The sequence below is a fragment of the Podarcis muralis genome, chromosome 2 (genome assembly GCF_964188315.1).
Source record: "Podarcis muralis chromosome 2, rPodMur119.hap1.1, whole genome shotgun sequence".
NCBI lineage: Eukaryota > Metazoa > Chordata > Lepidosauria > Squamata > Lacertidae > Podarcis > Podarcis muralis.
The window spans coordinates 57,824,450-57,851,133 of NC_135656.1; the positions used below are offsets into that span (position 1 = coordinate 57,824,450).

Genomic DNA, 26,684 nt, shown 5'->3' on the forward strand with positions numbered 1-26,684 from the left:
CTGGCGGCCGGCGGCAGCTACGCGGGCCACATGACGAGGTCTGGCGGGCCGGATTCGGCCCGCGGGCCTTGTGTTTGACACCCGTGATGTAATTGATGGTCAGAAACCTGTTTTCTCTGCTCTTTTACAAATATTTTAATTGATATTAAAAACTATATTAGAACCCAAATTAACTTTATCCATAAGATACAATTGCATCTAGGACAATATTGTTCATAAAAACCACTATTGACACCATTTCAATTCAAAAGAACCAGGAACAAGAACAGGGCCAAGAAGAGGAATATCACAACACTTGAGTTGAGGCTAATAGTTCAAGTTCTTTAATAAAGTACTAGTTTTTGTGGAGCGTGTAAAGGGGCAGGATCCTGCATTAAACAGGAACAGTATGTGACAGATCACAGGATGAGGCATGGATTGAAAGGGGGGGGGGGACTCGTGCCAATCTGAAATATCTTTAGAATTGGACTAAAACATTTTAAAAGTGGAATAGAGATTTCCTGAACCAGATATAACCTTTATCCTAGATGCCATGATTATGCATTGAGAAACTGTGTTGGACTTACAAGATTGCTCTTCAGCCATGTACATTCCCTTCACCCTTTATTTTCTTCCTGTAACATAGGAAAATGATTCTCTTGATTATATTTCTGATCTCTGTAATTTTAGGATGTTGAAGCTGTGTTTTTAGCAACAAAGACAAACACAGCAGAACAATCTTCCACCAAGAGCCACTGTCCTAACTTCCCCCGAGACTCAGGGAATTCAAAACAATGCAGCTGTAAAAATTAATTTATCTTAATCAACTTCAGCAAAGCTTCATAATCTTTCAGTTACTTGACAGAGAAGTGCAGCTTGTTCATGGTGTGTGTGTAGTTTTAGCAATGCTGGTGAAAGTAGTTAAATGGCCAATAAAAAGCATTTTTCTCTTAGACATATAAATTAAGAAACTGAAAGACATTCTAACATATATCTTGCCAGAGGCAGCTGTTTCCCTTGTAAAGAGATTTCAGTCTGATGTTCACTTCAAACCATAATAAATCGAAAGGTGTGTGTTAAAATATAGATCACATAAAATATATAGTGCATAAATCACATTTCTATACTTGAGTCTTGGGTATTTATTCTTACCGTTTTTTTCTAAAAACTTTTCCACCTCTAAAACAGGACCTTCCAAAATTTCTTGAGATAATACTAACATTTTGTATGGGTTTGCAGTCCAAACCATGTAGGTCTGACAGGAAAGTGCATCACTGTTAGAGCAGTCATGATACGTTTATGCAGATAAGACGGTATTATTTCGCACCAACTTCCTTCTCTGTCATCCACTTTCTTATTGCTTCCTCCACCAGTTTTATGGTGGGACTAGGATCTGTCTCAGTATATTTCAATGTGTGTATTATAAGACCAAGCAAGCAATGTATAGAAAACTTCACCTAGGGATCATCAAAAAGAGCATACAGGATATATTGACAGTGTGAAGACTGCTTTCTAGGGTGTTTTACAGATAAGACAAACATTTTACTATTTAAACCTTCTTCCATAAAAACCTACTATTCCTGTTACAGTGCCGCCCAATTTCTAGACCCACCCGGTTTTTTTAATGCCACAAACCTCCCATCATCCTCTGTTGGTTCACCTCAATTGTCCCATCTTTCACAACTAGTTGTCCGCATTTCTTTTAACCCGTTTTTATACCACACCATTCCCAGTCTCCGTAGTCCATTTTCACCACCAGGTTTTGATTCTAAGCAGTCCATAGTATTTAGTTTACAGACTATCTTTGCTTTATTGCCCTGGGTTACAGCCTGAAAGTTCATGTAGAGGCCCCTTGTTGGCTATCTTCAGTTACAGATATTGCAGCTGGGGAAAGTGTCAAAGGAGTTGCAAAGTATAATCATGGCTTGAGTTGGTATAAATTTCCAGATTTGAACCTAATGCAGAAGTGGACTATGTGAAAGGGAAGTTCACAGAGCAAAGTGGACTATCCACCCAAACCTAAAGTTAAGGAGGGCAGAATATCTGGCACAATTCCTACCAATAGGCAGCTATTTAAGCAATGATTGGTCTCCCCACAAAAAAACCCAACAAAAGAAACATCATTGATAGGTTTAAAATAAGCATTCTTTGATCACTGAGTACCCACAGGAGTTAGAAAATACTGAAAGCCTCATCTATTAGCTGGAGGTGTCATACCTTATAGTATTTTTAGGCTTGTTCCCGTGAGCAGATTGATTCTTGTGTTATTATTCAGGATTAGCTGTCCATGTAGGAACTACTTAATCCTGTGAGTGCTTAACCAAACTTTTAGCCTGATCCTACCTATGTTTATTCACAACTCAGTCCCACTGAGTTCGGTAGGCTTTCCTCCCAAAGAAGCATGCATATGATTATATCCCTAAAAAGTAATTGTGCAGTAGGAGCCAAACCCAGGAGCTGTGTATTATTGAAGCATTGTATTGAATCCAGGATTTGGGCTACTGCACTCACGCAGGACCTTTGTTGCTTTGGCAATGGGAGAGCACAGTCAGAGCTGCCGTGAATAAAATTATAAATAAAACTTGCAATTATATCCTCATAAGACGATTGTTTTTAAATTTGGTGCACAATATGCATTTTACCAATCTACTCAAACCCTTTTAAAACCTTAATGAGCATGTATCAGTAAAGTCACGTCCTCTGGTTTTGCATGTTTACTTCCCTTTGAACTGTTACAGCACACACTCATTTCAGGAGAGTGTTCTTTTTTTTCTGGCTAATTAGGACTTATTGAGGAATTAGTCATATTTTCAATTCACTTTTGATTGCTTTTACTTCCAAACTGACATCATATTTTGTATTCATGTTACTCCAGGAAGTCTTTATTTTAAAAAAAAAACAAGAAAGAAAGAAAGACAGAAAGAAAGAAAGGAACAAAACCACCCATTCACAGATGTGACAATTTTAAAGTATTCCACTGTCCTGTTTCTTTTATTCTTTTGCCCCTCACATTATTGACCTTGATAGACCAAAATTAAGAAACTGACGCAGGTGGTGCTGTGGGTTAAACCACAGAGCCTAGGACTTGCCCATCAGAAGGTTGGCGGTTCAAATCCCCACGATGGGGTGAGCTCCTGTTGCTCGGTCCCTGCTCCTGCCAACCTAGCAGTTCGAAAGCACGTCAAAGTGCAAGTAGATAAATAGGTACCGCTCCAGCGGGAAGGTAAACAGTGTTTCCGTGCGCTGCTCTGGTTCGCCAGAAGCGGCTTAGTCATGCTGGCCACATGACCCGGAAGCTGTACGCCGGCTCCCTTGGCCAATAAAGCGAGATGAGCACCGCAACCCCAGAGTCGGCCACGACTGGACCTAATGGTCAGGGGTCCCTTTACCTTTTTTATGCGCTACCCCAGTCTAGATTCCATTGTGTCTTAGGGTGGTAAAAAGCCGCCATGCAAAGCCATGTGTGTTTTGTCAGAAAAAGGGCACCTGCATGCTTCACTGGGTCAGTTTTTGCTTGCAAAACTGCATGGGCATTTTTTTACCTGGATATGTTAATATAGATAAAGCACCTCAGTGGCATAAAATCAATAGATTTCAGGGGTATTTTTCCCCCACCAAACATCTTTCAGAAGCAGAAAGAACCATAAATAGTAATACCTTAAATTTTGGGACATCAGTTACTATTGTGCAGGTGACAGTCTCCTAGAAGGATTACATTGTAGGTCTACTCTGACATAAACACTGCAGTGAAAATGCACCCAGTCTGGATGCAATTTTCTTAACTGCACCCAGAGAAAAGAATAATTGTTTGAGTGCAGGGTTTGTCCTCCTTAATTACATAAGGAACAGGCCCTTGTTTTTATTTGTCTTGCTGGTTATTTACAATTAAGATCCAGGAAGCTCACTGCCCAAAGTCTCACTCACATTAATTCATCAGTGAAGACAGAAGAAACCCAGATAATTGGGCAAGTGTAAATTCATGGTGTTTCTGTCACCATATAGCTTTCAAAAAAAGCCTCTGACAAGCAAACAACTCTGTTTACTATTTTGGTTCCAGCTAGCAGAGATTAATGGTGAGGGGCAGATCAAATGTGATGTTAGAGATACACAGGCTCCTAAATACTTGCACTGTTTTGTAAAAGCTTACCAAAGGGATGCATAGCCATGGATATCCAAGGCTTACTAAAGAGATGGATACCCAGCTCTACCTCTCTTTTAAATCAGAACCAGTGAAGGCGGTGAAGGTCCTGTGTGAGTGCCTGGAGGCGGTTGGAGGATGGATGGCGGCTAACAGATTGAGGTTGAATCCTGACAAGACAGAAGTACTGTTTTTGGGGGACAGGAGGCGGGCAGGTGTGGAGGATTCCCTGGTCCTGAATGGGGTAACTGTGCCCCTGAAGGACCAGGTGCACAGCCTGGGAGTCATTTTGGACTCACAGCTGTCCATGGAGGCACAGGTCAAATCTGTGTCCAGGGCAGCTGTTTACCAGCTCCATCTGGTACGTAGGCTGAGTCCCTATCTGCCTGCGAACTGTCTCGCCAGAGTGGTGCATGCTCTGGTTATCTCCTGCTTGGACTACTGCAATGCACTCTACGTGGGGCTACCTTTGAAGGTGACTCGGAAACTACAACGAATCCAGAATGCGGCAGCTAGACTGGTGACTGGGGGCGGCCGCCGAGACCATATAACACCGGTCTTGAAAGACCTACATTGGCTCCCAGTACGTTTCCAAGCACAATTCAAAGTGTTGGTGCTGACCTTTAAAGCCCTAAACGGCCTCGGTCCAGTATACCTGAAGGAGCGTCTCCACCCCCATCGTACTGCCCGGACCCTGAGGTCCAGCGCCAAGGGCCTTCTGGTGGTTCCCTCATTGCGAGAAGCAAAGCTACAGGGAACCAGGCAGAGGGCCTTCTCGGTAGTGGCACCCGCCCTGTGGAACGCCCTTCCAGCAGATGTCAAAGCGATAAACAACTACCTGACATTCAAAAGACATCTTAAGGCAGCCCTGTTCAGGGAAGTTTTTAACGTGTGATATTTTGGTGTATTTTTGGTTTCTATGGAAGCCGCCCAGAGTGGCTGGGGAGGCCCAGCCAGATGGGCAGGGTATAAATAAAGAAATAAATAATAATAATAATAATAATAATAATAATAATAATAATTATTATTATTATTAATCTCCCCCACCAAAACGTGAGAGGGAAGAATGAAAAATGTTATGTGAATATCAGTCTATGTCTGTATAAATTACTGGAAATATTGTTGAGGACATTGTGCATTAAGCACTCCAGTGAGAATTTACTTTTCCTCCCTACTTTCACGCCATCCCCGTTTTTCTTCAGAAATACAATGCTGTTATGAGGGGGATTTGTTTATTTATACACACATAGCCTAATCCAGTCAATTGGCCTACAAACATGGAATCAAGCTTCCACATGCACAGTCCCTAGTTGGAAGAAGATTCATAAACACAAGTAGATGTAAACAACAACAAAAACAACAACTATATTTATACCCAGCCATCTGGCTGGGTTTCCTCAGCCACTCTGGGCAGCTCCCAACAGAATACTATATTAAAAACCATGATAAAACATTAAAAACTTCCCTTATCAGGACTGTCTACAGATGTCTTCCAAAAGTCAGATAGTTGTTTATTTCCTTGACATCTGATGGGAAGTCCACAGGATGGGTTCCACTACTGAAAAGGCCCTCTGCCTGGTTATATGCATTTGTGATCCATCTATTAGGGCTGCACACGCATAGCTATTGGGAACTCTCTTTTTTCTGGAGTGGGTGGGGAGGAGCTGAATTTAGTCATTTTTCCTACCTTGGACACTGTTCCTCTTGTGCAAATACTTTGCTGAATTCAACACCCACCCACCCCTTTTCTTTACTTGTTTGGAGATCGCTTCAGGACTTTTTAATGTAAATCTGCATACAAATTTAATGAGCTAAACATCATGCAAGACACAGAGTTTGTGCTTAAATTGGTTCAGAACTTCTTTTTGGTTTTGCTTATTTTGGGTCCCCCCCCCCAAGTGCCTGTTATACACAGTTGTGGGTAAGGTCCTGATGAAATAGCACAGTTTCTTAAAAGTTTGATGCAGGTAGGAGTTGGCAGGGATTCTGAAGGAGGGGTCTCCAGAGAGATTTTTTGTTAAGTGAATAAAGCTTTATTTTCATACCAGCTGCTGTTATTGTTCATGGGCATGAGTGTAACAGCATCGCACAGGGCTTTAATGAATCAGAATTTGGCCCAGTTAGTATATGAATGAACCAGGGCAGACTTAGGTCAGAAGAGGATGGGTATATTTAGATGCCTGTAAAGTCTATATTTACTTCACACTGTGCCTCTGACAGTGTGTGACAGGGTGTCTTAAATCATCAATGAAGTCCTGTTAGAGATTAGCAACAGGCTTTTCATGCCCCTGTACTGATTTGGAAAAGCAAATGTTAAAAATCAGGAGCCCTTCTGCTTGAAGACTGATCTTGAACTTCAGGGGTCAGGGGTTGAGGTCTCGGACCCCTGCAGTTGCCTCAGCATGATAATGTGTCAGGAAGTAATTTGACACTTGAACAGCTCTTTTTGGTCTCCTTGATCTGTGTCTGGGCTTTGCTCTCTCCTGAACAGCTATGCTGTCGAAACAGGATAGCCAACTGGTACAAGGTTTTCTTTTACCACTGACATTCCCTCTGCATACAGTATTTATGCTGAATGGAGCTTTTCTCTGAGGGGGATTTCTTGCAACTGGGTCATCAGTCACTGGTGAAATGGCAGCAGCTCTCCTGAAGGAAGCAAGACAGAAGTGACCTTTGGGTGACTGGGTTTGTTTTAGAAGCACTGTCATTTGCTGTACACCTGCCAGAGAGAAAGGTGTTATTGTTTTCTGTGGGTTTTTTGTTTTTTTTAAAGAAGCATTTGGAAAACTCTGTGGCAGATTGTTGTCCGTGGGGACAAACAAAGCCAGTAGTATTAAACCATATCCCCTGTCTTAGCACTATGAAGAGTTGTGGTTTTTTCCACTCCTTGTAAACCACAATCCGTAGCCAAAGTTTGTTAGTGTACTGATCATGGTTTGTTGGAGTGAAACAAACCATAATCCCTGGTTCGGATATAACACTAAGCCAGAGTTTCCTCTGCATGCTAGCAGGGAGCCAATAAATAGTCAAGAAAGATGCACTCAAGGTGAACCATTAACTGTGGTTTACCATGCCATGCAAAGTGGGCCACTGTATCTTTTTGACATTTGTAGATCAATCCTGCTCCTCAAGGCTCCAGCAGTGTCTGCAAACTGAGTCTTTGCTGTATAATTCTCTTCCACTATACAAAGCAATTACTAGCAACACAGGACCTTTAAACGTAATGACAGAAAAACTTGCTGCAGTTCTACTGCAGAATTCCATAAAAGTACTATTTTATATAGACACATCCTGAACAAAGATGTATAATTAAAACAGTAGGTTTTAATTATATTAAACGTATCCTACAGATGTTGTGATTTTAAAGTTCATTCCCATTACCAGAGCCATGCTCAAACAGAATATTGCATTGTACCAATAGCTCCATCTTTGTTGGAAGGAAGGACAGCTGGGCTGCCTCTGGTCACTGAAGGCACAGTAGTTGCCTGCTTGAGAGCGGTTGTACCATAGTGGCTGGATTTTGAGCTTGGACGTGGATGCAGAAGACCAAAAGTCCAATCCTTTCCTATCTTTGACATTCATTTAGTGGCCTTGGCTAAGTCACTATGTCTCAGCCCTGCCTGGCTGACGTTGTCATATGAGAAGGATATGAGTTGTATGAGAAGGATAAAATGAGACAATTTCATCTCTTCCAGCTTTGTTGTGCCCTGCAAGTGTAGGTTAGAAATTTTTCCTTAGAAGAAGCAGAGACTTATTTGTCAATAATTATTAAAAGATTCAAGACACAACAGAGCTTTTCTTACCCCAGTCTATGACTCATTAATATTTGCTAGTCATTGCAATTGCACAACCGTCAAGACTTGTAGTAAGTACTGACAAAGTTCACTCTTATGCCAGGCTGTGTGAGGTTTAGATTGAGTGGCAATGTCACTCCACCCGGCTCTGCTGACTGATTTGACTGGCCACCAAACCTGTCCACAGGAGGGCCACTGGTCATATTGCTACCGGCAGAAAGCCCCACAGCAGGGTTTCATTGGATCTCAAGATGGACCGTAGCTGTCTGCTTCAGGTCCAGTCTGGAACCGGTTGCTGTTTCAGGCTGCAGCAGGCGTGGGAATTGGGCTTGATCAACCTGCCCACCGTCCTCTCTGCTGTGACTGCCATGAGTGATTAGACTGCACATGCAGTGATGGCTCCACAGTTCTGCAAAGCCCTGTCAAGGGGGTGGAAGAGTTGGCACTGCAGCCTTAGTTACAACTAACATTAACTGCATTGGGGTGTTGGCGTTTCCTAGAATGGTCTTCTAATGCAGAGCAGACGTGTTAGCTGCAAACATTTCCCAAAGGCTTCAATATCTTGGGCAGGACATTTTTTTCAGCCGGAACTCAGTTCTGGAACCTCTCAGGTGGGCACCATTACCTTTATAAGAGAACAAGGGTGGTATTCATGGTGAATGCCACCTCTTTTTCTAGAAAAAAGCGCTGATCTTGGGTAACAGAACATCACCCTTAACTAACAGAGACATAGGTAGCTTACCGCATTTTACTTCCTCTTTAAAAGAAGTTACTTTGCCTCTCCCCAGCACCAGCCATGGCCTATATATTATGTTTATAAGAGTTTGTAAGCTTCCTTAAAGTTTAAAAAGCATGTGAAACATTAACAAGGACCCAGAAGAAATACGATCATTAATATTTCCTTTGTTTTTCTCTTTCTTCATGGAAGTTCTCCTGATTCAGAGAAAAGGGTCTTGAGAAAGTGAATTGTTTAACTCAATTTAAAGGCAAGATCTAGGGAGACTCCCCCACCCCAAGAACCAGCCATGTGTAAACTGGAATGTGCAGGTTAAGATGTTTTGATTTTGGTTTTATTTTCTTGAAAATGTTTAAAGAACTATTTTTGAAATGATTAGTTCTGTTCATTCCTTGATCCCTTGGATAGTCTTTACACCACTGTCTCTTCTCTCTTTCCTTCATGAAGTTCTCTTACACAGTCCCCATTAATTTCAGTGGGGTTTGCATAGCTCCCCAGTGACTGTTGCCCCTTGTATCTAAAATGGGGACAATGATGTACTGCCAAATGTTACTATGAGAAAAAATGAGAAGTGGATTGCAAAATACTTTTTACATTAAAGGCATGAGTTCTGCCTGCACTAAGGTATAAGAAAGTACAGGGACTTATTTGAGAGAGGTACTGCTGCAAGTTTTCCAACAGGGTGCACATTTGCACATTTCACCTTCCCTCATTCTTTCACCATAGTTCTTGCTCTCATAACCAGAAGAACCCACACTTCATGCCATGTGTAGTCCTCTCTCCTGCCCTCCACAGATCAACTCCATTCCCGGATTAAGACTGGACAAAATATTTGTGGCATCTTCTGTTTGCAAACAATTGCTGCATGAAAAGGTAGATAAGCTACTCCCCAAGCCTATTACATGAATTAGATGTCAGGCGGCCTCTGCTGATGGTCAAAGGCAGCTTATAACAGCCTTTGCCTTGAGCCCAGGTATAGAAAACCTGCCACTCTCCAGATATGGCTGGACCCCAACTTCCTCATCCCCAGCCAATTTGGCCAATGGTTGGGGATGGTGGGTATTTCACCAACATCTGGAGGACCACATGTTACCCATTCCTGCTTTAGGTTATTGTCAGTTATTCATAGGTATCTGGCTGATAACTGATCCAAAAGGGTGATGTTTCTTTTATTGGTAGTTTTTTGCCCGCAGTATTTGCATTATTCAAACTGCCTCCAGAGTGTACAAGAATGCAGGCATGAAAGATGGAGAAACAAAGTGTGCCATGGAAAGATTTGATCATGATAAACAAGAGGGCAAGGATAAGCAGAGAAATGGGGTGGCATTTTAAGTAGCTGAGATGCCAGTGGATTTTTGTCAGAATTCACTACTAAAGTAGAAACCGGGCTTATTCTGTTTTGCAGGTTAGGAATCTCTGTTACATGGTGACAAGGCGAGAGAAAATGAAGCACTCCATTTGCAAACTCCAGGAACAGATCTTCCACCTTCAGATGAAACTTATTGAGAAGGACCTTTACCCAGGTATATGTTCCTTCTGGGGCCCAAAAACCTAGTGTCAACATAATGAATACTGCTGATGTGTTTGCTGACATTTTAAAGTGCTATATTTATTTATTTTTGGTAATGGGTATGTATGTGTAAAGATGCATTAATTCAAGAGCTTAATTTCTAAATATAAGCTGCAGGGGCTCAACTTTGTTGGATGTCATATTCACTCCCTCTTACACTCCCTCAAGCCAGTTTAAATAAGGAACGGTCAGAGATTTTAAAAAAAACCACTTAATGTCACTATGTTAAGTCATAACATGACTTATAAAAACGTATTTTTTGTTATAATAGGAAACTACCACCTAACCATTCCAGAGAATTAATTATTATTCATTTGTAATGCCGAGCCATGAAAATCTGAAATGGTACTACAGTTAATTGGTTTGCCATTAGCTACCCAGGGCCTAGCTTACTTAGACAGTAGAAGCTGTAGCTGTTTAAAAAGTAAGCCAGTGTGTCATCACCCAGCTATTAATGGGGATAAGCAACAAGGTTCCTTCTGAACACATAGGAAATCATCTTCACATAGTTAGCAAGACATCAGGGCAAATCCTTTAATTTCCTGATTTGCAGAAGAACCTGATATCGCAGCTCCTGCTAACCCTGTGCAAACAAGCCATATGTCACATCTAAGGTAGAAATTAGCTAGAAATCCTAACTGCATTAGTTAATTTCTGTTTAATCAACCTGACCTGTTATGAAATCCTATTGCAGAAGCATGCTGTTTGCTTCCCACCTTCTTTGGATTATTATTGCTCATCTTGGCCCCCAAGGCTCTAGACTTTAGTGTTTTTAGTGGCAGCATCTGGTTCACTAGCATGGTTTGCCAGCAGTTACACTGGCTTCCTGGCAACTGCCTCTGACTCTATTAAGGATCAAAGGTTGAAGTGTTGGCAGCTGATCTTTTTGCTCCTCTTTGCTCTTAGCTTTATCTGCAAATTAAGTTGTGGCTATCCGTTAATAAGGAGAGCCTTAAGATGCATGCAACCATCGGAAGATTTTAAAAATAAGCTCCTTTGAAAAGGCGCACACCCAGCCAAAAAGCACATAGTTGTTGAGTCCATATCTTGTAAATTGAAAATTAAAAAAAAAATATCCTCTTGCAACAAGAGCACAGAACCCAAAACTCAAAGCTATGTAACATTTTCTCCAGAAGGAGCATCTGGCTGTCTGGCAGAGTTTCCAGTCAGTTGTTGTGTTTGTGGCTTTGGAGCCTCCTCAGAAGCCATCACGTGGTTAGGGTTTCTTTAGGACTGTCTGGACCACATTCTCTTTTGCTGAAAGCTTTCTTCTCAAGTTCAATTTTGAGGGTCTGAGGAATGTGTTACCTGAGGAATGTGTGGTTCCACGTTTGTTTGACCATGATGCAAACTTTCTTTGTGCGCAGAAGATAAGATCCCATAACTACATTTATGGCAACCCAAGCAGAGGCAGACAAAAGCTCCAGAAAACTCACCACATCAGGGACACCAGTGTAGGGCCCTCCAAATCCTATTTTACAAGTCCCATCAGTCCCTGCTAACTTGACCAGTGGTCAGGGATGATGGGAGTTGTAGTTAAACAACATCTGTTAGAATAGACTCCTGGTGTGAATGGGTCACTCTGTTTTTACCTTGTATACATTTGGGATCGTCATAGAAATGTCACAGATCTCCTGCTGTATACTTGTGTTTTGAGGCATGGTGTTTACAGTTTTTGCAGTATTCATGCATCGCTCGCTGCCAACTGGGGATCATTGTTTATGCATCTAGTGGGCTCTGCTCCAGAAATGTTTATGCCAAAAGTAATATGTTAAACTGCAGTTCTTACCCTGGCTGCTGCCTGGCAGGACTTAACAGAGCAGTGGGGCCACAGTAGGATGTGCAGCCCTCTAGGTGGGTGGGGACATCCAAATGACTGATGCTGTGATCATGCCCAGATCAGCATCCAGTAGGTCTGGGCTGGCTCAGCCCTGGAACACAGGCAGAAGGGAAAACTTCCCGCTGCCGGAGGCCAGCAGGGCTGGCACAGGGACATCCAGGACAGCACAAAGGGGGTTTGGATCACAGTATTTTGTCAGCTGCTGTGTAGCGCTCTTTTCTCTATAAAAAGAGAGCATTAACAAAGGAAAGAAGTCTAAACTCAGCCATATTTTCTTCATTATCTTAAGTTTTCTTACTGAAAGGAAACAACCATGATATAACAAAGTGTTAGGGAAGTTCCAGAATTTCCAGTGGGTTTAAGGTCACCTAATTCTGTGCCGGATTCTGGACGATGTGTTTTCCCTTTTTTTAATGGCATGACTCATCCTATTGCTGCAACAGTCTGTGGGGGTCACACATTTCGTAGACTTAATTTGCTAGGGTTACTTCCTCATTGGCTAATATTTCACTTCAACGTGTTTGTGCAGATTTGCAGATTAGGTTGGGAGCCAGGTGTCAAACGGGAGCCTGCATAGCAGAAAAGGGGAGTTATATTTATGCTTAATTATTGCCAGATTGAGGGGGTTGCAATAATTAATTGGGGAACATTACTTAACAACAGCATTTCACTCAATTAATGGAAATAAACGGGAAAATAGAGATAGCAGTGGAATTAGAACCACTTTGGAAATTCTGTGTCCAAACAATATTGCCATTAGCAGAAGTATTAAGAGGGGCGGGGAGAACAGAAGGTGAAGGTGGTAGGGATGTCATGAAAACCTTCAGTACATCAAGCATTGATGCTTATCCCCAGCAGCAAGTTACACAGTGACTAAGGGAACAAAATTCATTTCAGGCTGAATAATTTAGAGTCCTTCTTTGTGAACATTCTATGGAGTGTATATGTTCAAAATAGTGCTTTGCCCTTTTTTCTTTTTCTTTTTTTTTGCAGACCTTGAATTTTCTGTAACTGTAGTAGCAAAGCAGCCAGCATTCTTGAAAACGTGCGAATTTGCAACAATAATTTATTTATTTTAGTAGTTCTGTTTGAATACACTAATAAATTCTTGTAAAGATAGCAGTCATCATGACACAACTAATCAATATAACCTACCTACAAGAATATTCAAATATTATCTTGGAATTTCAGTTCCTATATTACATTCAAAATACCATAATAAATACAAATGATGACTGGTATCCAGAGAGAGTCATGGGTACTTCTGCACAAGCATGGGTGTGTTTTTTCTTTCTTTCAGCCTCTTTCCACCTTTGGGAGAGTACTAAGGTTGAGGAGTTTCCACCAGAAACAGTGAGATAAAAATACCATGTGGATGCATAGAACTTGTGCAATGCATTTATAGTTGTGAACCACTTAAAAGCCATTTTGGCATATAAGCAGTATTTAAACTAATAAACAATAGGAGGGATCCAACGTAGCACTGAGCAAGTCACTCCATCAGCATATACGGTATATTTCTCAAGTTTCACTCTCACAAGTTGTGGTGATAGCCATTTACTTGAGTTTCAAAAAGGATTGACAAACTGATTTAAGAATTGGTCTATCCATGGTTAATGATAGCTGAAAGGAGCCTTGTGGACCTCCAACTGTTGTCTCCAACAGAGATTCCTTATCCTGTCTGTGACTCCTTCCCTACTCACCCCGGTCTTTGCTGCAGAATTTGGATCGGAGCTTTTTGTTTGCGTTCCTTACACAGAGTATATATAGGCCTGCATGTAATCAGACTTCAGATAAGGGAACTCTTGTTTATATAGGGTGATAATGGTAACCTTGAGAATTCAGTTGAACTACATTATCCATGAGCCACATTTGGATTAGAAGTGTGTTAATATTGCATGTATGCTTGGGAAAGACTGTCCCCACCTGCTAATCTAGCGGTTGTTCCTGCCAAAATAAGCTGTCAAGGAGAATATTGCAGCTACCATTTGATTCACATGGCAGCTTCCATGCCGGTTTTGTAATTAGCCAGGATGTTTTGGTGCAGGTGTTTTGTTTCAGTCGCCTACTCCAAATGGTTCACATTTGCCAGCTTAGATTTTATTTTATTTTTTTAAACAGGAGCTGAACTGATTGGAGCTGAGTTGTCTTTTCTGTTTCAGTTGTAGTTGAGATTTGACTGCTAGCCTCAGGTGATGCAGACTTCCACAAAAGAGCTAGTGAGATTGAGAGAGACTTGAGACTGAAGAAGCTCTTTCCGGCTTCCTGTTAAGTGAAGTGGAGCTTTGCGAGTGACAAATGCGGAAATGGGATCAAGCCACAAATATCAGTTCTGTGATTTAAGGAGAAATTGCAGCTTCACTAGAAAAAGCAATCTCGGCCATGAACACAATCATAAGGCAGCATCTTTGTTTACTGCTCTCTATGATTGTAAGCCTTTAGGCAGAGCCTCTCCCCCGCCTCCAGCTGGGTAGAGCACCTAATTATTTTACCGGTTTTAAAAATAGTTATAACAAGAATACATGGGCCTCATGCTTATCTCCCCATTTATACAAATCAAACCTCTATTTAAGTGAAATAGGAATAGGTTTTTGTTTTTGTTTTTCTGAGACTGATATGCAGATCATTCACATACATGCCGCTCTGCTTTGGCAGTCACTAGCTAGACCTGCGATAATCATTTTCACACATACTTTCTACTTACAATGTGTTTGGATAAATAATCACTCTTGCCCTGGGAGTTTAATTTTGGCACATCATTCTGTAATCCCAGTGGTCACAGAGGCTATTAAGTAACCCCAAGAAATGCATGAGAGTTGCATTTCACTCTTTTGATCTGTAGCCCAGAAGCCTTTACTTCCAAAACAAATCTGTTTTCTTGGAAATGTGCTGAAAGTGGCCTTTTGTGCTGTCACTTGTGGTCACTTTGGAAGCTTGGCTTGTGAAAGATGAAGTTATGGAAATTCTTGTAGCTTGTCCTATATATCACAGTGTAGGTTGTCTATTCATGTGATACTCCAATAGGCAACTATATAAGGACTATTAATGGCACAGGTTATGGCCCATGATAATCGGGTTTACGGTTGCCACTAGCCAGGCCACCCTGCCAGCCCCTCCTCCACTTTGCAAGCAGGAAAAAAATGCATTATCTGTAGCTGCTGAAGGAGTAGTTAAATACAGTGGTACCTCGGGTTAAGTACTTAATTCGTTCCGGAGGTCCGTTTTTAACCTGAAACTGTTCTTAACCTGAAGCACCACTTTAGCTAATGGGGCCTCCCGCTGCCACCGCACCACCAGAGCACAATTTCTGTTCTTAACCTGAAGCACTATTTCTGGGTTAGCGGAGTCTGTAACCTGAAGCGTATGTAACCCGAGGTACCACTGTAGATGCAACTTTTCTCCTTCAATGTTTCTGACTAATGTCTTTCCTCTCAGCACCCCTAAGAACAGCCAGGCAAGTTTCATGGAAGGAATAATATGTTACCTGGCCTCTATCTTTTAGCAAGTAGAAACCATATCTGGGGTGAGGGAGAGCGGAGAGAGAGATAACCATCTGGACCAGGAGCATTCTGCTGAGAGTAGGGGGAAGATAGCCCCCCCCCCCCCGTCATTTGTCTTGAAGCTGCTTATTTGTACAGTAAAGGAGGACTTGTGTTTATGCAGCCTGTAAGTGTATTTCCCGCCCCCCTCCTAGTTGGGCAAATACTAATTTGCAGGAAGAGATTGGAAAAATATATCCTGGGGCAATGGGAGACTTTTCTCTGTTCCCCAGCCCAACAGTCTCAGTCTGTATCACACCTCCCTCCCCAGATGCTCTTTTCCAAAATTTAAAGAGATGGAAGAGCCAATTGTGCAACTTCCTTGTCTCATCTAATTTCGCCCCCAGATACACAAAAATACCAAATCGCCACTCTAAGGAGTATGGGCAGAAAGTTTTGGTATTGACTTCTTCAGAGCTTTGGTCCAGGAACTGGCACTTGCAGGTTTCTCTTTAACCCACTTCTGGTTTCTAGAGCAGGAAATGGTTGAGATGAGCAATAGACTGCCAGCAGCTTCTATGAAGTGGGCGCCCTGGTAAGAGGCAGTGGGCTGGAAGATGAAGTGCTATAGGCCATATGTTGCTCACTGTACTTCACATAATATATTTATGTCTGTACCAATTCCTGGGTGCAAGGGATGGAGGAGGTTTGCTTTTTTATTATTATGGGTCAATTAGACAAAAGATGAAATCACTTCCTCAGCAAGTAGTTACTCTGTGAGTTATAGCCCTGCCAAATTGGCATTGTTTGGAATCGAAAGCCTGCATGGAGCTGGTAGCCCTCGGAAATTGGCTGAATATCCTCAACCCCTGTTGCATTTAATTGGGCACAAGGATCAGTGTTGTGGATAATTCGTTATTAGTGTTACTATCCTTGCACGGAACGACATGCTTTCCGAACAAAATGCATTGTTGAGATTGACCCAAGACGTCTTTGTCCTCTGTTGTCTTTTCTTTCTGGAGGGAGAAAATTCTTCCTCATCCATCATTAGCCCAGTGCAAGCTATTAATTAATGTATGCCACAGAGGTTAATGAGCAACCTCTTGGTGAAACACATTTGGCACACTTCACTTTTGAAGACGGCCCTCGTAAAGCTAAGCTTGCTTTTTTATTTTGCCACCGATGAATAATCATTTAAGCATTGCCTCTTGAAGTGGGAAGGGGCTGCCCGTTTAAAAGTGGGAGTTTTCTATTTATCTCCGGTGAACTGAAAAGCAACCCCCCCTAGCTGTCAGACTTTGAAATGCAGCTGTTGTTCCTTTTGACAGACTTCCTTTTCAGAAAGGCTAACATTCATATTGCTGTTTGGAAGCATTGCAGCATCTAAACAAAAGCCAGATACTTTTATTTGTTAAGTCAAGTGAAAAATGGGTCTGCCCTTCTCCAGTTAGCTGGCAGGAATTGAGCAAACATCAATGTTGCTTTTCTTTCTTCCTGGAAGTCAGTTCAGTACTTGTGAGGGCTGGGTGGGGGGAGGGAAGTATTTGATTGGCATGCCTGGAAACATAAATTCTCCACATCGGTGGGTTTATTAAGTGACTACCATGGACAGCCTAATTAGTTTAAGCCAGCAGTTCTTGAACACCACCACCATTTGTATTCTTCCTCTTAACACCAGACCGTTCTGCATGCTTGGAAATAGGTTCATAATAGTACGGCCTATTGATGTGTACTATGGTAGCTGCTGTGTTTCTCTCTCAACCACCAGCCAGCATGTAGAGGCAACTCTCTTGCATTAAGCAAGTAATCTAACCATGAGCTGTCTATTTATCTCACATAACATCAAAACGGGTAGAAGCCTACTAAAACTCAGGGTGTTAGGATTCCCATAACACTATTACAACAAGCTGTCCACCACAAGCAGAATCAAGTGTGCAAATTCATTTTTCATGTGGCATCCTGCTACGGTCCTAGGTGTAAACATAAGAAGAGCCTGCTGGATCAGACCAGTGGTCCATCAAGTCCAGCAATCTGTTCTCACAGTGGCCAACCAGATTCCTATGGGAAGCCGTAATCAGGACCTGAGCACACAAGAGCTCTTCTCTCTTCTGCAGCCTCCAGCAGAAGGAGCTCTAGGCAGGACCTCACTGAGAATGCTCAGCATCCCAAGGAATAAGTAAAAAGCTTGGAGAAGTTCCTTTGCTGGAAAAAAGGAATATTTTAACAAAAGTCCCTTGTTATTTTAGTATGAATCAGCCAAGGGAAATAAATCCTGGGGATCATTCAGATTGTTTTGTATAAATTGAATGTTGAAGCAGGATTCAATTTAGTTTGTTGTATTTGTGGAATGAGGTCAACTCACACAATGGGGCATTTCCCCACCACTATCCCGGCAGCCCCTAAATCTGCTCTGGAGAGTTGTGGGGAGGGAACCCAGAACAAGTTTAGGTGGTACACAGGGGGAGGCCCATTACACAAATGGAACTTGTTGCATTTGCATACAGCCGTTGGGCTGTTTTGAGTGGAATTAAAGATAAGATAGGGACGCGGGTGGCGCTGTGGGTAAAAGCCTCAGCGCCTAGGGCTTGCTGATCGAAAGGTCGGCGGTTCGAATCCCTGCGGCGGGGTGCGCTCCCGTTGTTCGGTCCCAGCGCCTGCCAACCTAGCAGTTCGAAAGCAGCCCCGGGTGCAAGTAGATAAACAGGGACCGCTTACTGGCGGGAAGGTAAACGGCGTTTCCGTGTGCTGCGCTGGCTCGCCAGATGCAGCTTTGTCACGCTGGCCACGTGACCCGGAAGTGTCTCCGGACAGCGCTGGCCCCCGGCCTCTTAAGTGAGATGGGCGCACAACCCTAGAGTCTGGCAAGACTGGCCCGTACGGGCAGGGGTACCTTTACCTTTACCTTAAAGATAAGCAAAGTGTCCTAAAAGATAAAGAACCAGTTGATTATGTCCTCCAAAAGCTCGAATGCTCTGCTGACCCAAACTTTCTAGAGATGGGCAAAACTGGTACCATAAAAGTGGATTGTGAATCACAACCTAATAGTCTGATTCACGAAGAGAGGTACTTGACTTTAAAAGATACTGGTTTTAATCCAAGGAGTCTTATTGTGTGTCTCAAAACAAAAAAAGTCTTAGACTATGTGACATAGAATTGCAGCCTGTGATGCTTTGCTCATGGGCCACAAGGCAAGTTTGCAATGTCCACTTTCCTAAAACGGTGGTAAATGATTTCTCCATATAACTTCACGCTCTACTAGGAGCCATTGTAATACTTTGTTACATTTTGTTTCATCTTCGTTTCCTCTGTATTTCCTAAGTGTCTGCTGGTTGTGTTTAGTATTAATGATTTCTGTTTTTTAAACCCAAACAGAGCAAACTGGAAAGAAAACAAAGGGAAGAAGAAGTGACCCAAAAAGAAAAGGAAGAGATGATAGGAAAAGCAGCCCAGAGAAGAAAGAAAAAAGGAAATCGGGGAATGAGTTGGTGCTGGGGCAGCTGGGTAAGTTTGGCTTCAAAAAAGCTGCTTTAGCACCTGTGGAGAGGTTAAATGCTTTAAAAATGTTGCCCATGGAGCTTATGAGTGGGAAGTTTAACGATTGCCCCATTCAGAAGCTTTTATTCACATGTTAAGTGATCATGTGAATAGGACTGCACTGAATAGCTATGCCCCAGGCATGTGGGCACTGGCCAGCAAGGTCTCAGAATATCACATGTTCAGCATGCCCAATGGCAGGGACTGGCAGATGGAGTCTTGAGTCCACACAACCTGGAACTCTGATTGTTATTGGTATTGTAGAACAATTCATACATTAAAGAAAGAAGGTTCTACTGTTAGTGAAGTAATCTTCAATATGACTCCTTTAGCAGGGCTGTCAGCCAGTGACTGAGGCCCTTAGGTGCTACCACCTGCTGATCCTGAGATAACTTTTATTGAATTCTGATCTTGGTTTACTAGTTCACTATACCAAACTGATTCTTTATGAGGATGAGGAAGTACTAATGTATTTGTGAACCCCATGTGTTTCGTGAAAAGAGTTGGCTATTTAGATCATAAAGAATCCACTCACTCACTCTGTGGGAGTTCATCCAAGTCTAGGAGTTTCCATCTGTCTAGAGGAGGGATCCCTGACCTTTTTGGACTAGGCGCTTCTGGAAATCTAAGAAACAGTTGTGGGCACCACAATATACCCATTTCACAGAAGAAAAGCAAGCAGTTCTCAGGTACTCCCCCTCAAACAACAGACAAAACAGCCGCCCACACTCCAAAACAAATAAAACAGAAACAGCCAAAAAAGAGAGCGGGCGGGGAGCCCAAACAAGGAAAAGGTCCCCCAACAAACTGACAAAGCACCACCATGTGGGGCCCAGAGGAAATCTGGAGAAAGCAAGGATGCCTTGTGTCCCGCCCAGTGCCACCCATGGTTAAAAGGGGGGGGGGGGGAGTGAACATGTCAAATTGAAAATACTAAGAAATTGGAAGGGTGACATTATGTATGCAGGTGACGTGTTGGAGACCCTAGGTTGTAAAGCTAATGATTCTCCTCTTGTTCACTCCTAACTATAGAGTTTCATGTTACTATATCAGGGCTTTGTATCCAGCCATGATAAAATATTTGATGCAATAGGTGGCCGTGTGATTCACATTCAGGCTTCCCCAGACTGAACAATCTACTTAGGTGTTGTGTTATTACAAGCATACGTAATGGCACATTTTGCTTTGGTCTTTCTGAAACTTCTGTCTGCCTAATTACTGACCCAAATTTATTTATTTGTTTGTTTGTTTCCATAGCCACCCTTTACCGTAAAACCCCATGCTGAGTTACAACAATGTAAAATACAATTATAAAAATTAGATTAAAATGTTACAATTATAAACAAAGAAAACTGTTCTAATTGGAACAGAAATTACCTTTGTGACGGCGGTTAAATGTTTACTGAATCCTAAGGCATCCTGTTCTTTTTCTACTCCTTTTTGGTTTAGGTTTGTCCACTTCCTTTCCCATTGATGGGACCTTCTTCAACAGCTGGCTGGCTCAATCTGTTCAGATCACCACAGAGAACATGGCAATGAGCGAGTGGTCCTTGAACAATGACCACCATGAAGACACCACCCCAGGCCTTTCTGAGGAACTTCTACAAGACGAAGAGACCTTGCTGAGTTTCATGATGGATCATTCCCTGAAGTCCCCGTTAAAGCACAGTGACACCGCAAAGAAAGCTAGGAGCAAAGTGCGAACGCACACGAAGAAGAAAGTGGCAAGGAACGGCTTGAGTACCATCTTTAAGAGACACCAAGAGGACTCACATCACTGGACTAACGTGAGCTCTTTGCCAGATAGCACCACCAAGTCCTCACCCCATGATTTAAGAAACAGCAAAGCAGAGAAAGGTGGGGACAAACTTCAGCCAGAGCGCAAGGCAATGTGCGAAGTGAAAAAGTCGGCTAAGAAGGGCTCTTCACACCCCACAACTCTTCCAAAAGCAAATGATTCACATGCCTCCCAGAGCCTGATAAGTAACCTGAGCAATGAGAAGGAGGAACCACTGAAATATACTCCATCTTCTGATCCCAAACCCCTGGTTAAAGTGCCTGATTCAGTAGGTAGTCCGAAAACAGTAGTGAGGTTCAGATTACCAAAAGAAGGCAGAGGGACTCGGAGATACCAGAGCGAGAAGCCTGCTGAGCTGGTTAATGGACCTTCAGGAAGTGAGAGGTCGAAAGTTATCTTACACCCTTTTGACAATGAGACTGATGGCTACTTCTCAGATGCAGAAATGAGTGACTCTGACACAGAATCTGGTAGTGGCAGAGGGCACCATAGCCAATTAGATTCAGGAAATGAGGATAATTTCAGAATGAGCATTTTGGCATCCTAATACGCCAGATAGACCAATTGTGACAGCTCTGTGAGCCCTAAATCCAGTTACAACTGCCATGTCTAATTTCCACCTGGTATCATAACAGAGGGTTTTGTTTTTCGTTTCGTTTTTAATTTGTATGTGTAGTTTAAGAAAAAAGAACTTGTTTTTCCTCTTCTCTGTTTGACTCAAAGCTTCACTGACTTAGACGTATATACTGTAACAGTAGCTAGCCTCTCCTAGTCAAAACATGTGTATCATAGTGAAACAAAATGCAAGCATGTGCATTATTAGGGGCTAGGGCTTGCTGGTAGTGAGCAGGACATCCTAGAATTTTAACAAGGAGGCCTGAGATTGCCAGTATCTGTTGTTCATGCAGGGATGACAGTTTTATGGGCATTATTTAAACCAAGCAAATAGATTTCATGGTCTGCCTGGTATTGCCTCTGTTTAGCAGGCTGCAGAATGGGGGTACTATTGCAGTAGCCAACTATATACACAGAACTTAAGGAAAAGTAAATTGTGTGTGTGCATGTGTGCGTGTATGCATACATCTGCAGGATTTGTCAGTGTGTGTGTGTGTGTGTGTGCGTGCGCGCAACTATGAAGTAAAATAAGCGATTATTTTTTAAAGAAGCACAACAAGCTTATTTGAAGAAAGCACTTAATGGTTGGAGGAAAGACAACATTGTATTTATGGTCTTTTAAATCCTTGGTTTTTCTTTTTTACCTCCAGTTTGATCCAAGTCCATCCAAGGGTTCAGGAACCAAGATTTAGCCCTATCACTCACAACTTATCAGCTGGGCAGCACCATAAACCCTCATCCAAGATAAAGAATGACATATCTTTGTTAAAGCTGCTCTGCTTTGAATCAGTATGCATCCTGAGTGACATCCGATATTATTTATTGGTAAAACCTAAACCTTTGGTTGTCTGAAGCAATTCCCGTAATTTGCTCAGGTTGATTAAAGTAGCCTCTTACCAAAACACAATGGAGATAATAGGACGGAAAATGCAACTCCACGAACCTGAGAAAAATATGACTCAAATGTGTTGGGGTTTTGTTTTGTTTTGTTAATCAAATGGCTTCAGTTCCCATAAAAGAGGCCAGTCTACATTTTCAGCATAAATACCCAAATTATGGCTCCTGTTCAGGGAGCAAAACATGTCAACCTCCTCTGTACAATCATTTTAGTGTAGACATCGAGAGGCGATTGAACCTTTTTTCCTTTGCCGTTTCTTTTCCTACCCTTTCCGCCCTTGCATTTCATAACTGAAATCCTACTAGGAGGCCGTTGAAAGTGATAGACAGATGTCACCGTTCTAAATATTTCAATACTGTTGTGCATAAATTGTGTCTAGTACGCCTTAAGTGTCATTCAGAAACTCATATTACCTATGAGTCACACAGGTTTTCCATGTTTGCACTTAATTACACCATTACTTCAGTTTTGGCTTCAAAGGTCATGGTTAAGGTTTGCTACATACTTTCTTGGAGTGTCCCCAGTGTGAGCTCAGGGAACAAAAACAAAAAGAAAAGTGAACTTCACTAAAACTTTTTGTTGTTGGTATGTTACTTTAAATGTGTGTATGTGAGCGTGTGCGTATAGATATAGATATATATACTGGGACACTTCCGCTTGTTAATCCATCACTTTCAAACTGGGGGAGATGAAGACGTTGCAGTTGTTCAGATGAATCAGTTAAATTATTTTATGGATGCCAAAGAATATTTTGAGAATAGCACAGCCAGAAACCGGAAATTTGTCATTTTGGGGAGGGGGGGGGTGATGAATGAATGAAAGCTGTTTAGCTGCAAAAGGACTAAATCAGTGTTCATGACACAGCTGAGGCATTAGGTTGCAAGCTTGCTGAAGATGATGCTTTTATCATTTGGATCACACCCCACCATTTTGATTTCTGATGCTCTTTGCTCATTGCATTCTGAGCAATGTTGGTTTTATGTTTTCTGATGCCAGACATTGGCTGTCCTTGGTTTTTTGAGAGTCAGTCATTTTACAAGCCTTCCAAAGTCCTTAATACCACTCCAGTTGAGCCACAACTTGGAGAACCTTTATTCTGAAAAGAAACCAAAATCAGGAGCCAAACACACATCAGTGTTTTTGCTGCTTTGAGAAGTTCGCAAAATGATTTTTCAAAAGCACTGACTGAAATGGAACAATTTGGTGTTTGCCTAACCCATATGAGTTGGCAAGTAAATTCTGCTCCTTAATTAAGGCTTGGTATGTTCAGATAATGTTAAATACAGTAAATAGGACTTAGTTTTATCTTATCAAGCTTGCTAGGCTTTAGCTACAATATCCTAGTTATGTCATACAAATAATCAATATGCTGCCTTTTAATGGCTCTTGCTTCCGTGTGCTTCAGTTCAACTATAGCTTAAAAAAAAAGAGAGAAACAGAAATCCAGAATTCTCACTGTACACAGCTTTGTTCATCAGCTACTGCATAACCTGCCTGCTCACCAGTACAGGACAGCAAAAGGAACAAACTTTAAAGAACAACCAAACTAAAGCAGCACCTATCGTCTTGATTTGGATTATATGTAGCACTCCGAGACACTCCCATTGTTACTGTGAATAAGAAGTAATAGTGAACCAAAAACAAAAATTAAAAATACATGGGGAAAAAGAAGAAATGCTTTCTCCTATTCTAGCACCTTCAGCCCATTAATGAGACCCTGTACACAAAGTCTCTGAAATTACACCATGGAGTTACACACTAGGAGAAGCCCCACAAAATGGAAGAGAGCCAGGGCTGCCGTTGTTCACATGGGAAACCAAAGCCCTGTGGAGTCTTGGATCACAGCTTTTCCATGTAATATATCCACGTTTGCAACTAACAGGGAATAACAATAACACTGGGTGTATGTGGATTCTGGCCTTTGTGTGGGGAGAAAGATGAAAGAAAAAGATGCAGAATACTTTACTGGAAGCCAGGAATATAACATTGTTCCTAACTAGTTGATGACAATGCCCTTCTGGCTTGGAAGGGGCTTCTGCAAACAGAAGTATGGGGCGCAGATTCCACATGCAGCCCCCCACCTCCCATGATGAAGATTGGGGGGAGGGAGAAGTAGTATTTTAAACAATTGTGTCACACATGTGAACAGAAGAACACCATTGGAGCCACCTGTGTGTTAGAAAATATATTCACTGTATTCAGTGTAGACAAGCATGCAGTAGGATACATAACTACTTTTACCTTGTTGCTTTGGCAAAATGTTAGTATTTTTGTATAACTGCTGTGGAATCCCTTGATCTGGATTCTGTAATGTGCTTGGCCTGGCAATAATGCTCCTAATGTAACTGCAGATGTGGCGGCGGCGGCCAGTGAGTGCCTTGGAACAAGGCATAGTCTCTGGAGTTGTAGAGGAGCCCATGTAAGCTGCCACTTTACAAGCATAATGCAGTGCTAAGTACACAGAAGTGCTCCGTATGGTTAGTCCAGATTCACCTCTGGAATTAGAGTTTTGGTATATATCTGGCTGGCTACGCTAAAACGTTGGTAGCCAAAAGCATTGCTAATGAAAAGGGGTTTTCCGGCAGTGCAGCTCTGACTTACTTTAAATCATTTCCAGTTCTGATTATTTCATATGGTCTCCAGTAGTGACCATCTAAAGTCTTGTTGACGTTTCTGTGCGGTTGACATATCTGCATATTACTCAAAAATATTTTTAGAAGAACTCCAATCTTCCTTCACTGTTTTGCACTTGCCTTTTTCTCAACAACAGCAACAACAAAGATTTGCATAAAGGAAGAAGAAATCGTCCGTGGAAAATATTTTTATGAACTGTAAATGTATTTTGAGATGAACAGAGAGCATATATGGTCTATTTTATTAAGCAACGGTCTTTAAGATGATGTGTGAACGGCAAGCATTTGTATTTGCAATGTAAAGGATGAATCTCATTTCCTTTGGAAAAGCAGCGTCATGCTTTGGCATTAACATGGTCATAACGATTCTCCTCTTTCGTTCATCAACAAGAATCAAATCTTGCTTTTAAAATATCAGTGTTCAGTCAACTGAATTTCCTAAAGGCAATTTTGTAGCATATTTTGCATCTCTTTGAAGATTTTAACATTTATTATTAAAAAATAAAATTAAACTATTATTTGACAGAGCTTTTCCTCAAAACACAATGGAGAATTAGCCATTTCTGCAGGAAGAAAGGAGAAGATTTCAATCCCACCTGGCTCCCCCCCCCCCCATGAGCGCCTCAAAGTGAGGTTTTTGCAAGCTCTCATAAAAAGACTCCTGTTTCCTGTTACCAGGTAGGTGTGTTAATTTGGTTGTTCTTTAAGGAAACTGTAGGATACTTTGCTCCATTCCACACAGACGCAAAACAGGCCCACTCCATATCAGTTACAGGAAACGATATGAATGTCACAGAAGGTAAAGCCCTTCTGTTTTCTTTGTTTCAAAGAAAGTGATGTGCCATTTGTTAATATAAAAGAGAAATATTGAAAATATATTGAAAAGAGCAATTTTAAATTATTTTTGGCTTATGTTGCGATATTTATTTTCTTGTATTAGAAATTCCTTTGTAGAGAAAAAAATGTATTTTTCATTAATGCAAAAACCTATTTCTCCTTTTGTACATTTTCCATGTTAGTTAATCCTTAAAGCAATATAATGTATCAAAAGTTGTTCTGTGTGAAAGCTGTATTATGCATGCTGTTTGTGTTGCTTTGGAATAGGTCTGTCCACCATAATTTTCATCATGTTTCGATTCAGTGTATGCTTTAATACACATTGGGACCATGAACCATTTGCTTATAAAAAAAGAAAAGAAATACCTTTGCATACTTCAATGTGTTGGCAAATGCAGTCAATAAAGCCGTGTTTTCTGTGTACTTCTGTTTGGCTATTGAGTATTCAACAGGACTAACTCACCTCCATATCCAAAGGAGTCATCTTTTTCACCTTTCCATAAAATCTCAGTAGCAGTGAGCCCTAGACTAGTTAGTATCCATGCAATATTAATCAGTTTCTATCAAGATTGAGGGCATAGTTCCTTTTTAATTCCTCAGTAATGGTACTGTGTTTTTGCCACAGGACTTTGAAAGTGCAAGAAAGCTGCAGAATAGTAAACACTGTAGAAAAGGGATGTATCCCTTCTAATTATTATTATTATTATTATTATTATTATTATTATTATTATTATTATTAGAGCAGGGTCCTTCAAAGCATGCAGCCAGTGCAATCATATGCACTGGAGTTTACTCCCAAACAAGTACACATAGGACTGCAGCATCAGGAGTGT

The 26,684-nt window shown here is 41.6% G+C and overlaps 1 protein-coding gene across 3 annotated transcripts in view; it reads left to right on the plus strand.

The window, feature by feature from the left end:
* JADE2 (jade family PHD finger 2) overlaps window positions 1-26,274 on the plus strand; it is a 147,175-nt gene extending 120,901 nt beyond the window's left edge. For 2 of the 3 annotated variants that reach the window (XM_028718058.2, XM_028718057.2), the window contains exons 10-12: window positions 10,053-10,170; window positions 18,909-19,037; window positions 20,520-26,274. In XM_028718058.2, the coding sequence (XP_028573891.2) occupies window positions 10,053-10,170; window positions 18,909-19,037; window positions 20,520-21,415 (1,143 nt within the window). In that variant the 3' untranslated portion in view covers window positions 21,416-26,274. The remainder of the gene's footprint in view (window positions 1-10,052; window positions 10,171-18,908; window positions 19,038-20,519) is intronic. The other variant, XM_077924526.1, reaches the window with a different exon arrangement.
* The last annotated feature ends 410 nt before the right edge of the window (window positions 26,275-26,684 follow it).